Source organism: Hylobates moloch, unplaced genomic scaffold (assembly GCF_009828535.3).
Source record: "Hylobates moloch isolate HMO894 unplaced genomic scaffold, HMol_V3 SCAFFOLD_12, whole genome shotgun sequence".
NCBI classification, from domain to species: domain Eukaryota; kingdom Metazoa; phylum Chordata; class Mammalia; order Primates; family Hylobatidae; genus Hylobates; species Hylobates moloch.
Window position 1 is genome coordinate 82,273,712 of NW_026652287.1, and position 16,516 is coordinate 82,290,227.

Below are 16,516 nucleotides of genomic sequence, written 5' to 3' on the forward strand. Positions count from 1 at the left end.
CTACTGAGCCTGCCTGTGCTAATTTGGGCCGAGCTGGCGCCTCACGGCCATGTTTGCGCCACCTACAGCCTGGGAGGGTGAGCGTCATGGCGGCTTCTTGCCCTCTCCCGGTGACCCCGGACCTGCCAACTCTGCGTGCCAACTTGCAGGGACTGCTGCAGTTCCTGAGGGATGCCCTGTCCATTTCCAATGCGCATACCGTGGATTTCTACACAGAATCCGTGTGGGAGGAGCTGGTCGACTTGCCACCAGAGACAGTGCTGGCTGCGCTGAGGAAGTCAGCGTCGGAGGCGGAGGCCCGGCCCTCAGAGACGCGCCCCCTAGTGGAAGCAGAGGGGGAAGCAGGTGGGTGGCGGGGTAGGCGGGGCGGGAAGGGAGGCGGAGGAGAAGGTCCCGGCAGGCGAAGCGAGCCCCCTGGTGGAAGCCACAGCAGAACCAGGTGCGGGGCGGCGGAGGCGGGGCGATCGCGGCCGGGGGCGGGGCGGCCCTCTGGGAAACCTAGGAGGGGTCGGATTAGTTGAGGGGTGGGGCGGGAAATGTTCTTTGGAATCAGGATCACTCTTTCTTTGGGTGCTTGTGTATTTCCACAATTTAAAGAAAGCAGGAAACAGGGCAGGGGAGTTCCTTCATCTAGTAATTCCATAATAATTGACTCAACGGAAACTAGGGGAGCAGTGCTCTCAACAGGTTTTATAAATTCTAGGTGGAATCTTCCAGCCTGTGGTGGAAGATTACTCAACAGTTAATAAAGATAATTTCAAATGGTGGTAATGAAGTAGAAAATAAAAACAGTGTAATGTGGTAGGGATTGTGTAAGGAAGCTGCCTCAATTTAGCAGGTCAGGAACGTGAGAAGGCACCAGCCTGCAGAGCCACGGCAAGGGGTTGCAGGCGGCGGGAACCACAGGCTAGGCTTGGCTCTAGCCAGGTGAGGGGCTGCAGGTACAGGACGGGAGGCAAGCAGAGGCCAGATGGCGCAGGCCTTTCTAGGCCTTGGAAGGATTTTGGATTTTAAATGTGATGGAAACCTTTGGGGTTATTTAGGCAACATAATGACCTAATTCACATTTGAAAAGATAACTGTGAATTATTTGAAGAATAGACTAGTGGGGCAAAAGCTTAAGCTGAGAGGCCAGTTAGGAGACTATCTCAGTAGTACAACAGATGATTGTATCTTGGACTAGGATGGTATTCGAATATTCACCATTTCATTTAAAAACTATTTTAAAGTACCTAACGTGTCATGGATTTTTGTAGGCTCGAGGTTTTCCTACCCTCAAGAAATGTAGATTCTTCTCAGGCAAGCATATTTTGGAAGTAGAATGATGGACACCAACAGGCTCCTGGGATTTTTACTTTCCTTCTAGGCTTCCCAAACATACCCTTACTAGTGAACTTTATTCATCGAGCATTTTCTGAATGCAAAGCATCACTAGAGGGACCTCTTATAATAGCACTTGGTAAATACTGTTGTTGTTTTTTTAAGTCATTGTTATTGAAAAGTTAGGCACTTCTTCAGTTTGCTCTCATAATAAATATATGGCACTTATGATGACATGACAGTTTTACTTAAACTCCAAAAGAGCAGAGTCTTTGATTTGTCAACTGATGTATTCCCAGCACTTGGTAAAATACTTGGCATACATTAGACACTGGATGAATATTTGTTGAATGGAGGAATTAGTGAATTACTCATGTTAGCTTTAAATAAATAAAATGAAACTACTCTCAAGTTTAGAGCGTAAGACTTTAATACGTGTTTAGCCTGGTCTCCAGACGATGGTAGAGTTAGATTGTCTTACATATTCTAATAATAATAATTGGAATATTTGGTATTTACTATGTACTCTGTAGTGTGCTAAGTGTCTTCATGTGTATTTTCCCTTTTAATCTTTACATCAGCCTTGCAAGATAGGTTCCGTTATTCTCGATTTGTGAAATTATAACTTGAGGAGTTAATTTGCAAGGGATATAGTTTATAATGGAAGATTCTCAAACCTGGGTCATCTGACTTGAATCTGAGCTCATCACCACCATAATAAAATCTACTCTGAATTATTTAACAATTAATTACCAAGTCCATTTCTTATCACAATCAATATTTAATGACACTATTACATTCCTTGTTTTTTTTTTTTTTTTTTTTACTGTCTGTTCCTCCCTTTAAGAATGTAAGAATTGTTTTGTTCAATGCTGTATCCTTAGTGCCTATAACAATTGGATCAATGCCTCACTAGATTAGGTGGCTGATAAATACTTAGCAATGAGTAATGAAATGAATGAACGAATGAATAATACCACTTATTTGCTCTCTTAAGCTGGGAATAAAATGCTAACATCTTTTGGGAAAACCTTACAAGCAATTTTGTATCTATCCAACAACAACAGAATCTAGGTTAGTTTGTTCACTTTCGGAATGTCTCTGGTCATCCTACAAACTTTTATACAAATTATTCCATTGTAAAAATGGTCAGCTACTTGTAATATTAAAAAGAGTGAGTTTTTATCATTTGTGCTTTTCAGAAATCTTAATTTTTGTTTATGTGAAGATGGGCGTTTTTTCCCCATTGCTATATGAGATCCGTTATTTCTATCAGAAGAGATTTTAGAATCCTATGACCAGATTTGTATCTTATTAAATAATTGTTAGCTATTATGGACCGTATATTTAGCAGTTAAATATGGAGTCAAATAAGGTTCAAATTCCGATTCTGCCTCTTCCAGTTCTTTGATCTTGGGGAAGTTCATTTATTCATTCAGTCAGCAAACATTTACCAAGTGTCAACTGTGTGCCTGGCACTTTTCAAGGAGTTAGGAAAACAGCAGTGCAAAAAACAAAAACCCCTACCTTCATCTTGCTTGCATTCTAGAGGGAGAAGATAGTCAAAACTTTTTTAGTGCTGTAAAGAAAAAGAAAGTATACTAGATACGGGAGGAGTAAATAAGGGGAAGAAGAGGAAAATGTTTGCAATTTTAAGTAAGTTGTCCTGGCAAGACCTCATTGAGGTAACTCTAACTCTGAAAAGATAAGAAAAAAACTGAGCCATGAAGATCTCTGGAGGGAAAGCAGTCCGTTTAGTGACAACAGGGAACAGAAATGCCCTGACGAGGGAGCCTACATCGTGTGTTTAAGGAGCTGCAAGGAGACTGAAATAGATTTCCACTAGGGTCTCACAAGGAGTATGGTCTTGTGTCTGGAATTGTTGGGTTCTTGGTCTCACTGACTTCAAGAATGAAGCCGTGGACCCTCTTGGTGAGTGTTATAGTTCTTAAAGGTGGCGTGTCCGGAGTTTGTTCCTTCTGATGTTCGGATGTGTTTGGAGTTTCTTCCTTCTGGTGGGTTCGTGGTCTCACTGGCTTCCGGAGTGAAGCTGCAGACCTTCACAGTGAGTGTTACAGCTCTTAAGGAGATGCATCTGGAGTCGTTCATTCCTCCTGGTGGGTTCATGGTCTTGCTGGCCTCCAGACCTTCGCGGTGAGTGTTACAACTCACAAAGGCAGTGTGGACCCAAAGAGAGAGCAGCAGCAAGATTTATTGCAAGGAGTGAAAGAACGAAGTTTCCACAGTGTGGAAGGGGACCCGAGTGGGTTGCCACTGCTGGCTCGGGCAGCCTGCTTTTATTCCCTTATCTGGCCCCACCCACATCCTGCTTATTGGTCCATTTTACAGAGAGCTGATTGGTCTGTTTTACAGAGAGCTGATTGGTCCATTTTGACAGGGTGCCGATTGGTACATTTACAATCCCTGAGCTAGGCATGAAAGTTCTCCAAGTCCCCACTAGATTAGCTAGACTCAGAGCACTGATTAGTGCGTTTACAAACCTTGAGCTAGACACAGGGTGCTGATTGGTGCATTTACAAACCTTGAGCTAGAGTGCTGATTGGTGTATTTACAATCCCTTAGCTAGACATAAAGGTTCTCCAAGTCCCCACTAGATCACCTAGGCACAGAGCACTGATTGGTGCACTTACAAACCTTGAGCTAGACACAGGGTGCTGATTGGTGCATTTACAAATCTTGAGCTAGACACAGAGTGCTGATTGGTGTATTTATAATCCATTAGCTAGATATAAAGGTTATCCAAGTCCCCACTAGACTCAGGAGCCCAGCTGGCTTCACCTAGTGGATCCCACATTGGGGCTGCAGGTGGAGCTGCCCACCGGTCCCACGCCATGCGCCTGCACTCCTCAGCCCTTGGGTGGTCAATGGGATCGGGCGCTGTGAAGCCGGAGGCAGTGCTTGTCGGGGAGGCTCGGGTTGCGCAGGAGCCCACGGCAGGGGGAGGGGGACTCAGGCATGGTGGGCTGCAGGTCTTGAGCCGTGCCCCGTGGGGAGGCAGCTGAGGCCCAGCGAGAATTCAAGAGCAGCGCTGGTGGGCCGGCACTGCTGGGGGACCTGGTGCATCCTCTGCAGCTGCTGTTCCGGGTGCTAAGCTCCTTACTACCTGGGGCTGGCGATGCCGGCCGGCTGCTCCGAGTGCTGGGCCTGCCAAGTCCACACCCACCTGGAACTCGTGCTGGCCCGCAAGCGTGGCTTACAGCCCTGGTTCCCGCCCACGCCTCTCCCTCCACACCTCCCTGCAAGCTGAGGGAGCCGGCTTCAGCCTCAGCCAGCCCAGCCTAGAGAGGGGCTCCCACAGTGCAGTGGTGGGCTGAAGGACTCCTCAAGTGCGGCCAGAATGGGCAACAAGGCCGAGGAGGCGCTGAGAGCGAGCGAGGGCTGCCAGCACGCTGTCACCTCTCAGTCTTATGCTGATACTTTATGAGGAGTTACAAGTAAACATAATTCCCAGAGCTGCAATTCACAGTTTGGAAAAGCACACTAGCAGATGTTCGGCACAATCATTTGGTGTTTTATGGAACAAAGTTTTTTCTAAAATCCTCAGTGTATCCATTTCAGTAGGTTTCACGTGCCCGGTGATCTTCTTGTCTGATTAGAGTCCTAAGAGTTTCTTCTTCATTGTTCATCTAAAAAGAACTAGAATAAAATATTTAAATAGAAAGGAAATATGTTAGAAATAACTATCTTTTCAGTGCATAAATTATGGCTTTCCAGACAGACTGCCTGGGTTCAAATATTGACTCCAGCACTTATTAGCTGTGCTAACTTGGGCAGTTTGCTTCAACTCATTGTCCATTAGTTCCTCATCTGTAAAATGGGGGTAACTTTAGTACCTGCCTGATGGGATACTGTGAAAGGTAATTCAGCTAATATATAGAAAGGGATATCTTTCAGGTGAAGTGAACAGCAGGTGCCCAAGCTGGAGCACGCTTGGTGCATTTTAAACACAGCAGAGCAGTCTTGATGAGACTGGTGAGAGATGGCATTTGGAGGTAGCCCAGGATATCCTCACATAAAACTTGTAGGCTGTACTCAGTACTTGGCTTTTATTCTGAGTGAAATGCGAAGCTCTTTGAGAATTTTGTGTGGTGATGTGATACCGTGTGATTTATGTTTCAAAGTCTGGTTTCTGTGTGGAGAAGAGAAGGTAAGAAAGGTGAAGGAAGGTAGGGGAAGAAACAGGAATACAATATAAGAGGCTATTAAAATAGTCCAGGGACATTTCAAGGAACAGTAGCTTGAAGAGGTCAGATTCTTCTGCAAATAACAATGATGAAAACTGGCCAGATTATTAAAAACAACTGTAAGATTCTGGAAAATGACCAAAGGCAGAAATATAAGAAGAGGTTACTATTGAAAGACTGTGACTGATTGGGTAGGAAGTCAGAGTTTATGGCTATCTTGCTAGGGATGCTCCTAGCCCCTGTAGATCTAGCAGTGGAGTACCACATCCTTACCAGGTCAAGGTGGTGATGCAAAATTCAGAGATCGGAGCAGGTGCAAATTTAAGAGGTACATTCTGGAAACAGGAGAGATACAAAAGGTCTGAGATCTAAGATCTGAGTATAAACACTACGCTGCCTGAATCCCCAAATGATCTCTTAACTCCACATGCCTGGGAGACCTAGAGATCCTAGCAGAAACACTGGCAAAAAACTTTTGAGAGGCAGAGCTTCCCCTGGCTAGAGATTTGCAAGTTTGCTGCACCTTCAACAGAGTGTATTCCCTAAAGTACATACAACTTGGGTAGTAAATATCAGAAGCCTTATTGAATTCTTGTATGAAAGGGCAAAATTCAAGTTTGGCAGAGCAACTGGAAATTTAGACTAGGGAGTCTTTGAATTGTAAAAAAAAGGAACTACAGAAAGGGCAAGCCTCAAAATCTGACTAGAAAATCTACCCAAATCTTTATCTGACTACTAAACTCTGCAGGGTCAGGTATACCACCAGACAGTGGATAAATAAAAAGCAACTAAGCAGAGACATCAGCTGCTGCACTCTGAAAGGGGGATAGTTTTCACAGTTTGAGTCAAAACAAGTTGACTTCCTACTATTAATACAACAACCACCACCACAAATCCTTAGGAAAACAACATAGATTCACTACAATAAAGTATCTGCCATTCCATTTTTCAGCTCAAAAAAACTACTAGATGTTAAAAAAAAAAAAAAAAAAAAGGGAAGTGTGACTCTAACTTAGGAAACTAATTCCAAGTAAGCCCTAATGCTGGATTTTAGTACCTATGATGAAAGAATTAAAGGATAATGTGACCCATATTTAGGAAAAAAAGAGTAAGTCAATAAGTGCTGATCCTAATTGGGCTACGGTGTTGGATTTCAGTGGCTGTTATAAATATGTTCGAAGAGCTCAAAGAAAATACACTGGGTGAATTCAAGGAAACTATGGTATTAAGGAATATTTAATTATAGTACCTACTTTATGCCTCTTTGAAATGAAAAGTACACACTCACTGACACACAATTGTATTAATGTTATGTATTATCTATTGCTGCATAACAAGTGGTTTAAACCTATACTATCTCATCAGTTTCTGTGGGTCAGGAATTCAGGAGCAGATTAACTGGGTGGATCTGGTTTGGGATCTTATGAGGTCACAGTCAAGATGTTGGCTGGGGCTGTAGTTGCCGAAGGCTTGATTGAGGCTGAAATATTTGCCTTTGTGATTATCTCATTCACATAAATGGCCATAATATTTCATTCGCATAGGTGGCCGTAATATCTCATTCACGGAGGTGGCTAGTTGGTGCGGGCTGTTGGCATGAGGTCTCAGTTTCATACCATGTGAACTTTTCCTATGGGGCTGCTTTTGTGGAAACTTTTGTGTTTACATGATGTTCTTGTTTTTGTCTGCATTCAGACACGATTATGAAGTTGGCATGGTCACAAACCTTGTCTGATGTTGGTGTACTGAGAAATTTTTCATGTTTAGTAGGAAAGACTGTGGCCTACATGTTAGTTCAAAGTCAGCTGTGAGCTGACATCTGTCTGTTATTCTGGGGTTTTTTTCTTCCCTTTTTTAAAAGTAGGGATAATATTATCTACCTTCTAAGACAGCAAAGATTAAAGATGATGTATACATAGCACCTAGCATAGAACTGAGAATATAGCATGGGTTAATAAATTGTGGCTAATAAATGATTATGATGGTTATGATGATGATTGGTAGTGATGGTATAATTAGGTCTTTACTTGGAAGAAATAAATTGTCCAGAGCTCCTGGAAGTTTATGTTCTAAACAAATATATTTTTTGCCATATTAATAAATAGCATACTATTGTTATTGTCTGTTGGCTTGTCTGTATCTGCAACTAAATTATAAACTATCAAAAAACAAAGGTACAATGTTTGTCTTTTTCACTATTTTCAGCATCATGAACAGTTTTTGTTTATAGATGAGTAAATTAAATGATTCTATTTTTACATTAAAATTGTTTATTTTTAGTTGTCAAATAAAAATTATGTGTGTTGATTGTGTACATCATGTTTTAAATCTTGAAGAAAGAATGAAGTTAAACGTAGATCTAATAAAGAGTTATTGAAGGCACTCCTTGCACATGTCTAGTACTCAACTAGACATTTATTTAAGGTTGATCCCTAAATAAATATTAGTTATATGATCCAACTAATAGATTTTTAAATTTATTTGAAGAGACACAAATCAATAACTGTTATTTCCCTATGTGGAAATATAGTACTTTATTTAGTACATTACAGATTACAATAAAATACCCTGGGAATTTGGAGATAAAATCAGAACAAGTATCACTTCAGGTTAAAATGTCTAAACGTTAGTACATAATATAGGCGAGATTAACCATCTGCAGCAAAAAAGCCAGTAGAGATAGCTTCTAAATATTTTGCTGATAGGATAAATATGACCTATATCTTATTTTGGAGATTAAGATTTTGTTATAGCTCCTTCAAGGAAACCAGACTGTGTTCTTAGGAAGTAATGACTGCGTGTGTAAATCTGTAACATTCTCAGCAGAATCATCATTGATCTTCAGAAATTAATTGTTTAATGGAATCTAGAAAATTCTTCTGAAAAGCAAGAGGGGAGAGATAGTCTAAGTCAGGATAGCCAAAATATTTTATGAAACAGAAATTGATCAATACAACAGAAGCAACTTAAGCACCTTACTTAGCTTGCTGAAAATTTTAAGAATATCTGGCCTCGGCCGGGCGTGGTGGCTCACGGCTGCAATCCCAGCACTTTGGGAGGCCGAGGCAGGGGGTAACGAGGTCAGGAGATCGAGACCATCCTGGCTAACATGGTGAAACCCGGTCTCTACTAAAAATACAAAAAATTAGTCAGACGTGGTGGCGGGCGCCTGTAGTCCCAGCTACTTGGGAGGTTGAGGCAGGAGAATGGTGTGAACCCAGGAGGCAGAGCTTGCAGTGAGCCAAGACTGCGCCACTGCACACCAGCTTGGGCGACAGAGTGAGACTCCGTCTCAAAAAAAATTTTAAAAATTAAAAAAAAAGAATACCTGGCCTCATTTGTTCTCATTGTAATTCTAAAATTAGGAGACTGTCCTAACAAATGAGTGTTACAGATTATTGTTATAGGTATATTTCTCAGTGGAAACTAACACATTTGTATTTCAAAGTCAACATCTTATAATGTTATTTAAATTAGCTGGGGAAAGCCTAAGGAACTCTCAGGAATTCCAGTTTCTGTGCCTGCCAAAGCACAGGGATCCTCTAAGGCACTGAGCCTCCAGGGACTTTTTCTCTTGACTTTTCTTTCAGTTTCTTGAGGCCATATGCTGCTTCTCCTGTTTCATATTATTACTAAAATGTTCCTACCAGGGTTGGGTGCTGAGTAAATGTTTACAGAATCAGTTCCTTTTGGTGATCATCTGGTATAATTGTTTTACTACCATTTTAATTGAACAACACAGAAAGTGTATATCCATGATAGATTATTATTTTATCAAGCTTGTCTTTGTTTTTTTTTTTTTGCATCTTATAGATTAAATGTTTTCTTGGCCATCCTAAGTAGTTTTTATTGTTGGTGGTGGTAGTAATTCGAATGCATTGAAATTGCACTCATATTCAATTTGAAACATGAAGGCAGAAAGCATGTTGTTGGAAACAAAGTGAGAGCACAACGGAGAAATAATTAGTGTGTTCCGTTTTACTCTGCTGTATGTAACTTTTGTTCATTCACTTTCCTTATATATTTTTCTGAATTCCATTTTCTCTTTTTCAGTTTTTCTGAGTCATTTTAGATTTCAAATGTAAAAATAATATTACATTATAATAAGATAGTGGCCAGTGTCAGCCCCATTCCGGGAGAACTTCTGTAATCATAAGTAAGAGAGAGCTGCAATGCAAACAAATCTTTGAGAACCAAGGATAATTTTTCTTTTTGTCTGTTTGATATATAGAAAGTGTCTTCAGATTTTCCTTTTAGATGAAACTATTTAGAACTTAAATTTATTTTCTGATTTTTAATGGTATCTCCTCCACTACTTTCCCCTCTCCCCATATCTTTCAATTATTACAAGTTCAGTAAAACAGAGTTCATGGAGATTCCTTTCGTCTGTTGCATTTTTCCTCATTCTACTTATATTATACTGTTTTCCTGTGTTTCGCCAATCATCATATATTTGGTTGCCTCTATTAGTTTGGATTTTTAAAATTTTATATCAAATCATTAAACTTTCCTTGTAAGTTTATAGTTATGGTTACCTGTTATCATCATTTATCATAATTTAAATTCTTTCCTTGGTTTTAAAAAAAAACTTTTCTACATGATTTCATGCCTTCTGGAGTCTGTATTTATTTTGTTTACTCATGACCTCAGTGGTTTAAGCATTCCTTCTATAAATGACATTATTATTCTTCCTGTTACCTCAGTTCATAATCCGCCAGTTCCTCTTCCTCTATTACTCTTGCATTTGCTGGTTTTCATTCCCATAGAAAATAGTTCAGTGTCACCTCTCCTTTTTAAATCTTGCAACAGAATTTTTGTAATGGCTTCCAACCTGTTGTTCTTGCCTTTAGACTATATTTCATTTGTGTTGCCACTCAACAGCTTTCAGACTTATTGTCCAAAACCATAGTTCTGATCTTGTCATTCGTCAGCTCAAAACCCACCAGTAGGTCTTCATTTCCTACAAAATAGGGTTCTTCACCTTTGGCTTTATCTTGTATCTGCTCTTCAGCTGGAACTTGGCTACTAATATAAATAAATAGGAGACAGCATGGAAAGAATATGGATTTTAGTGTCAGTCACACGTAGTTTTGAATCCTGGCTCTGATACTTTAGTACTCACAATCTTGTGCAATTTAGTTAAGCTTTTGCAGCTCGATTTCCCCTTTTGAAAAATGGGAATCCTAATTCTTGTCTGAAAAGTCTCTATAAAAGTAAATGAGATATATGTTAAAACGTAGCGTACAAATGACTAGGCCCCATAATAAATAATAGCTACCTTCTTCCTACTCTGATTCTCTCAGATGGAGGCAGACTAGATGCAGAGTCAGAAGACCTGATTCTAATCCATCGCTAACTCTGATTAGCTGTGTTATCTTGCACAGGACGTTTAACTGTAGGGCTCAATTTTCTCATCCAAGAAGTAACTGCGTAAGTTGTTCACCTATGGCAGAGGTAGAAAAATAGCCACTGCCAGACTCGTGTGGCTTAGAAACACATCTCATTTAACCAATATGGTGCCTACATTTTTTTTAGCCAACATTTCAACATTGACAGATTTCAGATTTAACACACACACATACACACACACAGACACACACCCCTGGAATTGTAGCTTCTGTGGAAAAAATTAGATTTGGCCATTTTGTTGCATATCTCTGTGTGGCAGACAGCTTCCTTTTGGGGGATATATCCATTTCCTCTAGCTTCATGAATAGAAGTAATCTGCCTGGCCCCCTAAGGTACCAGAGGTTCAGCTCTTGGGTTGCAGGCTCCAATCAGTTCCCTTGTACCCCCGAAAATGAATTCAGGAATTTGTTTCACCTTCTCAAAGGAGACTGATAACCAAAAATAGTTGTAAGTCAGTTGAATAAAAGATACCTAGGGTTTCTTCCAGTTCTCAAATCCTAGGGAAATACAATGATTTAAATATTTTATCTTCAGACCTTATTAGTCCCTGCTATTAACACCATGGTCATGTTGAAGGGCTGTGTCAATCTGGATCTTGAAATGAAAAAGTCTATATAACCAGTCATTAGTGGGTCACCTAGATGATAAGTGATTCAACTTCATACATGATCAGACCCCTGATCAACTTTGATTATGAAGATGGGTGAAATAATTTGATGTTCCTAATTTTTAAGATATATCTTCAGCCAAAGCAGAAGGGAAGAGGTTTGAGGAAATGGTTTAGTATTATCAACACTTCTCTTGGAATTTTCCCTCTACCCTTAAACTGTATACTTCAGCTGCCTTGTTCTCTGAATGGACCATGTGTTTTTTCTCTAATTTTGTTCCTGCTGTCCTGTTTGTTTAGAGCTTTCCTACTTCCATCTATATAATAAATATTCATTTATATCACATCTTCTTTCAAAGCCCAGGTCAGATTACACTAAATTAGTAATGAAATTACTCATTGTATATTATTTTATTCATATCTTCATTAGATCACTTAGTCCACTGTGTTATGATGATTTGTTTTCTTTAACTCTCCAGTTTTCTTTAACTCTCCACTGTGTCCTGGTGTGTAGGATATAGTAAGTGACACACAGCAGACACAAATTCAATGTTTTGTGTCCGGAATTGTTTGTTCCTCCCAGTGGGTTCTTGGTCTTGCTGACTTCATGAATGAAGCCACAGACCTTTGCAGTGAGTGTTACAGCTCTTAAAGATGGTGTGTCTGGAGTTTGTTCCTTCAGATGTGTCCAGAGTTTCTTCCTTCTGGTGGGTTCATGGTCTTGCTGACTTCAAGAATGAAGCCGCGGACCTTCGCGGTGAGTGTTACAGCTCTTAAAGGTGGTGCAGACCCAAAGAGTGAACAGCAGCAAGATTTATTGTGAAGAGCGAAAGAACAAAGCTTCCACAGTGTGGAAGGTGACCTGAGCGGGTTGCTGCTGCTGGCTGGGGTGGCCAGCTTTTATTCTCTTATTTGACCCCACCCATGTCCTGCAGATGGGTCCATTTTACACAGTGGTGATTGGTCCATTTTACAGAGTGCTCATTGGTGCATTTACAATCCTTTAGCTAGACACTTTTTACAGAGTGCTGATTGATGCGTTTATAATCCTTTAGCTAGACACAGAGTGCTGATTGGTGCATTTTTACAGAGTGCTGATTGGTGCATTTACAATCCTTTACCTAGACACAGAGTGCTGATTGGTGCATTTATAATCCTCTAGCTAGACAGAAAAGTTCTTCAAGTTCCCACCCAACCCAGAAGCCCAGCTGGCTTCACCTCTCAATCCCCCCTCTAAACAGGACACCCCAACTGCTGTTGGGAATCTGCCGATGACCGCTGTAGCTAATCGCTGCTGGATAGGGGTGAAGAAGGAGCCCTGCAGTTGTAGTGTCCTCCAGAGGGGAACTCTTTAGGCCAGTGAAAGGGCCAGCGGGTCAGTCCAGGGATCCTTGGTAGAAGTTGTTTGTTGAGCTCATTTGGGGTTCCATTTGTAAGACCATCTGTAACTTGATGTCTTCAATCCTAGAGGAAACAGATTTGACAAGGAGGTTAAAAATACAGGGCCCGAAGGCAAGTAATAGCAAGGTGGCTGCCACGGGACCTAGAAAGGGGAGAAGCCATGTCGCCCAACTCGAGGTTCGTATAAGAGTTTGAAAGGTGTTGTTTGATTTCAGAAGCCTTTTCCTGTAAATGCTGGGTGGCTTCTCATACTATCCCTGACTGGTTAGTGTAAAAACAATACTTTTCCCCTAAGAAAGTGCAGAGTCCTCCTTTCTCAGCAGTGAGGTGGTCTAGGCCTCGGCGTTTTTGGACAGTCACTGCCGCCAAAGAGTCTATTTGGGATTGTAAAGAGAAGACCTTCAATTATCAATTATAGGCTTTAAATTTACGCTGGTTTTTAAAGCAATAGGGTATACTGTTTTTTCTTTACTACTTCTATCTCTTTCTCTCTTTGACTCCTTCTTTGTCTCTCTCTTTCTCTCTCTGTGTCTGACTCCTTCTTTGTCTCTTCCTCCCTCTGTCTCTCTAACTTTCTGTCTCTTTCTCTCTTTCCTTTCTGCTGGTCTTTCCCTACCTCTGCCAGCTGCTTATGCTGCTCTTCTCCCCTCTCCTTCCTCTTTTTGATGGCTCCTGCAGTGTAAGACTGCCACCTCCTTGGGTTTTTGCACTGCATGCAATAACTCCATGATTTCCTTGTGGTATTTGATGGGGGTTCCCCCAGAGGTTAGGAACTCCCTTTCTTTCCATATTGCAACATGGGCGTGTAGGCTTAAAAGAGCACACTTACTATCTGTAGCAAAGTTTCCCAGTTACAACTGAGGAGGTGAGAGAAATACCTGGTTACAGGCTGTCCCAGGATTCCTCAGATAGTAGCAGACCTTGAGGACAGTCATCCGGGACAGGAGATTAGCACTGAGAAGGCCATGCCAGTGTCCAGGAGGAAGTAAATTTCCTGGCCCTCAATTGTTAAAAGTACCCGAGGCTCAGGGAGGGTGATGACGTGAGCTGGTGCTTGCCCCAGGCACCCTCAGCCCTGTTGTTGGATCATCTGGTTGGGGGCTTCTGACCCAGAGAATCTTTGCCCTCTGAGGCAGTGTGCCTTCCAGTGATTCCCTTGGCATAGTGGACATGGACGAGGGGGCGGCTTGTTTCTCGTTGGGCAATCTTTTTTGAAGTGTCCTTGTAAACTACACTGATAACAAGCCCTACCAGGTGATTGGCCTGCTCCATTTTCTGTCCTCTCTGAACCACCAAGGTGTGTCTGTCTGAGGGCCATGACTAGGGCTGTGGCATTTGTCTGATCTCGCTTTTCCTTTTCGGCCTGTTCCTCTTGATCGCTATTATAGAACACCAAGATTGCCAGGTTTAATAATGCCTCCAGATTTTGTTCAGGGCCCAGGGCTCACTTTTGGAGCTTTCTCCTGATATCTGTGGCTGATTGGATAATAAACTTATCTTTTAAGATCAATTGACCCTCAAGTGAGCGGGGTGGCAGGGGAGTATATTTTCTTAAGGCCTCCTGTAGCTGCTCAAGGAAGTCAGAAGGATTTTCTTCCTTTCCCTGAGTTATGGTGGACATAATTGAATAATTCATGGACTTTTTCCTAATTGTCCTTACTCCTTCTAGAACACAGGTCAACAGATGTTTATGACTGCATTCCCCACGATCTGAGTCTAGATCCCAGTGGGGATCCATACTGGGGACGGCTTGCTGACTGGTAGGGAATTTGTCCCTTCCTTTAGCTGTCATTCTATCATTTACTTGACTAAGATACCAGGTATCTCCAAACTCTCGTGCTGCAGCTAAAGCTGCATTCTTTTCATTAAAGGCCAGGGTTTGATCTATCAGTAGCGTGACGTCTCTCCAAGTGAGATCGAAGATTTGCCCTAGACCCTGTAGGACATCTATATACCTATCAGGATCATCTGAAAGCTTCCCCAGGTCTGCCTTGATCTGCTTTAAATCAGAGAGGGAGAAGGGGACATGTACCTGGGTTGGGCCAAATTCCCCTCCCCCTACAGCTTGAAGAGGACATAACGAATAGCCCGGGGGTTTTTGTGGTCCTTTGGAGATTTCTTTGCTTGTTTCCTTCTGGGCAGGGGAGATTAGAGGAGGCTTATCATTAATAGGAAGGGGAGCTATAGGGAGGCTAGGATATGGGGGTAAGCTGAGAGGTCCTCCTGTGGGATGTAAATTGCAAGCTTTGCATAGTTGTGTATTCTCCTTCAATGAAAAGAAAGCTTGGACATAAGGTATTTCACTCCATTTGCCTTCCCTTTTACAGAAAAGGTCAAGCTGCAGGATAGTATTGTAATTTGTACTGCCCTTAGGTGGCCATTTTTCCCCATCAGAGAGAGAATACTGGGGCCAGGCCATAGTGCAGAAAAAACTGAGCCACCTCTTTTTTAGGGTTTGCAGGTCAAATTGGTCCCAGTGGCTTAGGATGCATTTCAAGGGTGAGCCTGTTGGTGCCTGAGTGTTTCCCATCTGAAAGACAAAACCACCTGTGATTTTGGTTTGTTTCTCCCCCTGCCCAAGAACCCACAAGGGTCCCTGGACCCTGCTGATTGGAATAGTTGCACTCGCCGACGCAGCAACAGAAACACTTTTTGCCCAGAAACCTGCAACGGTCCCTGGACCCTGCTGATCGGAATAGTTGCACTCACCGACGCAGCATCAGAAACACTAGTTTTCCTTCTAGACCACAAGGAGGACCGAGGAAGGTCGAATTTAGTGGCCCTTACCGACGCATTCTTGAAAACCTGCACCCTTGCATGTCCTCCTAGACCACAAAGAGGACCCAGAAAAATCGGATTTAGTGGCCTTTACTGACACATTATCGAAAACCTGTTAAGAGTCCTAAGCATTCTTCTGTTAGTATTGGGACCTTACCACTGTTCTATAAATATGTTATGCCCCAAAAATAAAGTGGAGGGCCATACCCTGAGGGAGGGAAGGGATCTTGAGGGTTGGAAGAGTGACACCTTTTGTCCTCACTTGAATAGGAAGGATATCATTTCTGAAACTCCCCATATCCTAGCTTCAGGAATAACTTTTGTTAGCCCTGCTTGTCTGAGGAGGGATCCTAAAATTCCAGATAGTCCCTCCTACAATGGGGCTTTGGGCAAAAATGATGTCTTTCTGATTGGTGAGCCCGGGTGCCTAAAGAAGGGAATAGAGTCCTGGAGTTTATACTAGAAATCTTTCTTATAGGAGAAACTAGAAAAGCATCAGAGATAGGGAGTGGTTTTTAGAAGCGGGACTAGCCTCGGAGAAGAGAGGTGAGAGGAAGTTTGTCTGACAGGCATTAGGACCCAGGAGGCAAGGGTCAGGATAGATAAGATAGATGAGTGAGTCTCGCTTGGGCGACATAACTTCGAGAGTTCTACTCATGGCCACAGGGTCAACCAACTTGTTGTCGGGACCCAGGAGCTGATTGGCTTTTCTCTCTGTCAACCCTTGGCTCAGCCCAGAAGTACAGGAAAAGCAGAAGCTGGTTCCAGGCAAACCAATGCTCCCAACTCCAAAGAG

General features: G+C 42.2%; 1 protein-coding gene across 2 annotated transcripts in view; it reads left to right on the forward strand.

The window, feature by feature from the left end:
- The first annotated feature begins 38 nt into the window (after positions 1–38).
- The window catches only part of METTL25 (methyltransferase like 25), a 123,086-nt gene continuing 106,608 nt past the window's right edge, over positions 39–16,516 (forward strand). For both annotated transcript variants that reach the window (XM_032170853.2, XM_058425235.1), the window contains exon 1: positions 39–345. In XM_032170853.2, the coding sequence (XP_032026744.1) occupies positions 87–345 (259 nt within the window). In that variant the 5' untranslated portion in view covers positions 39–86. The remainder of the gene's footprint in view (positions 346–16,516) is intronic.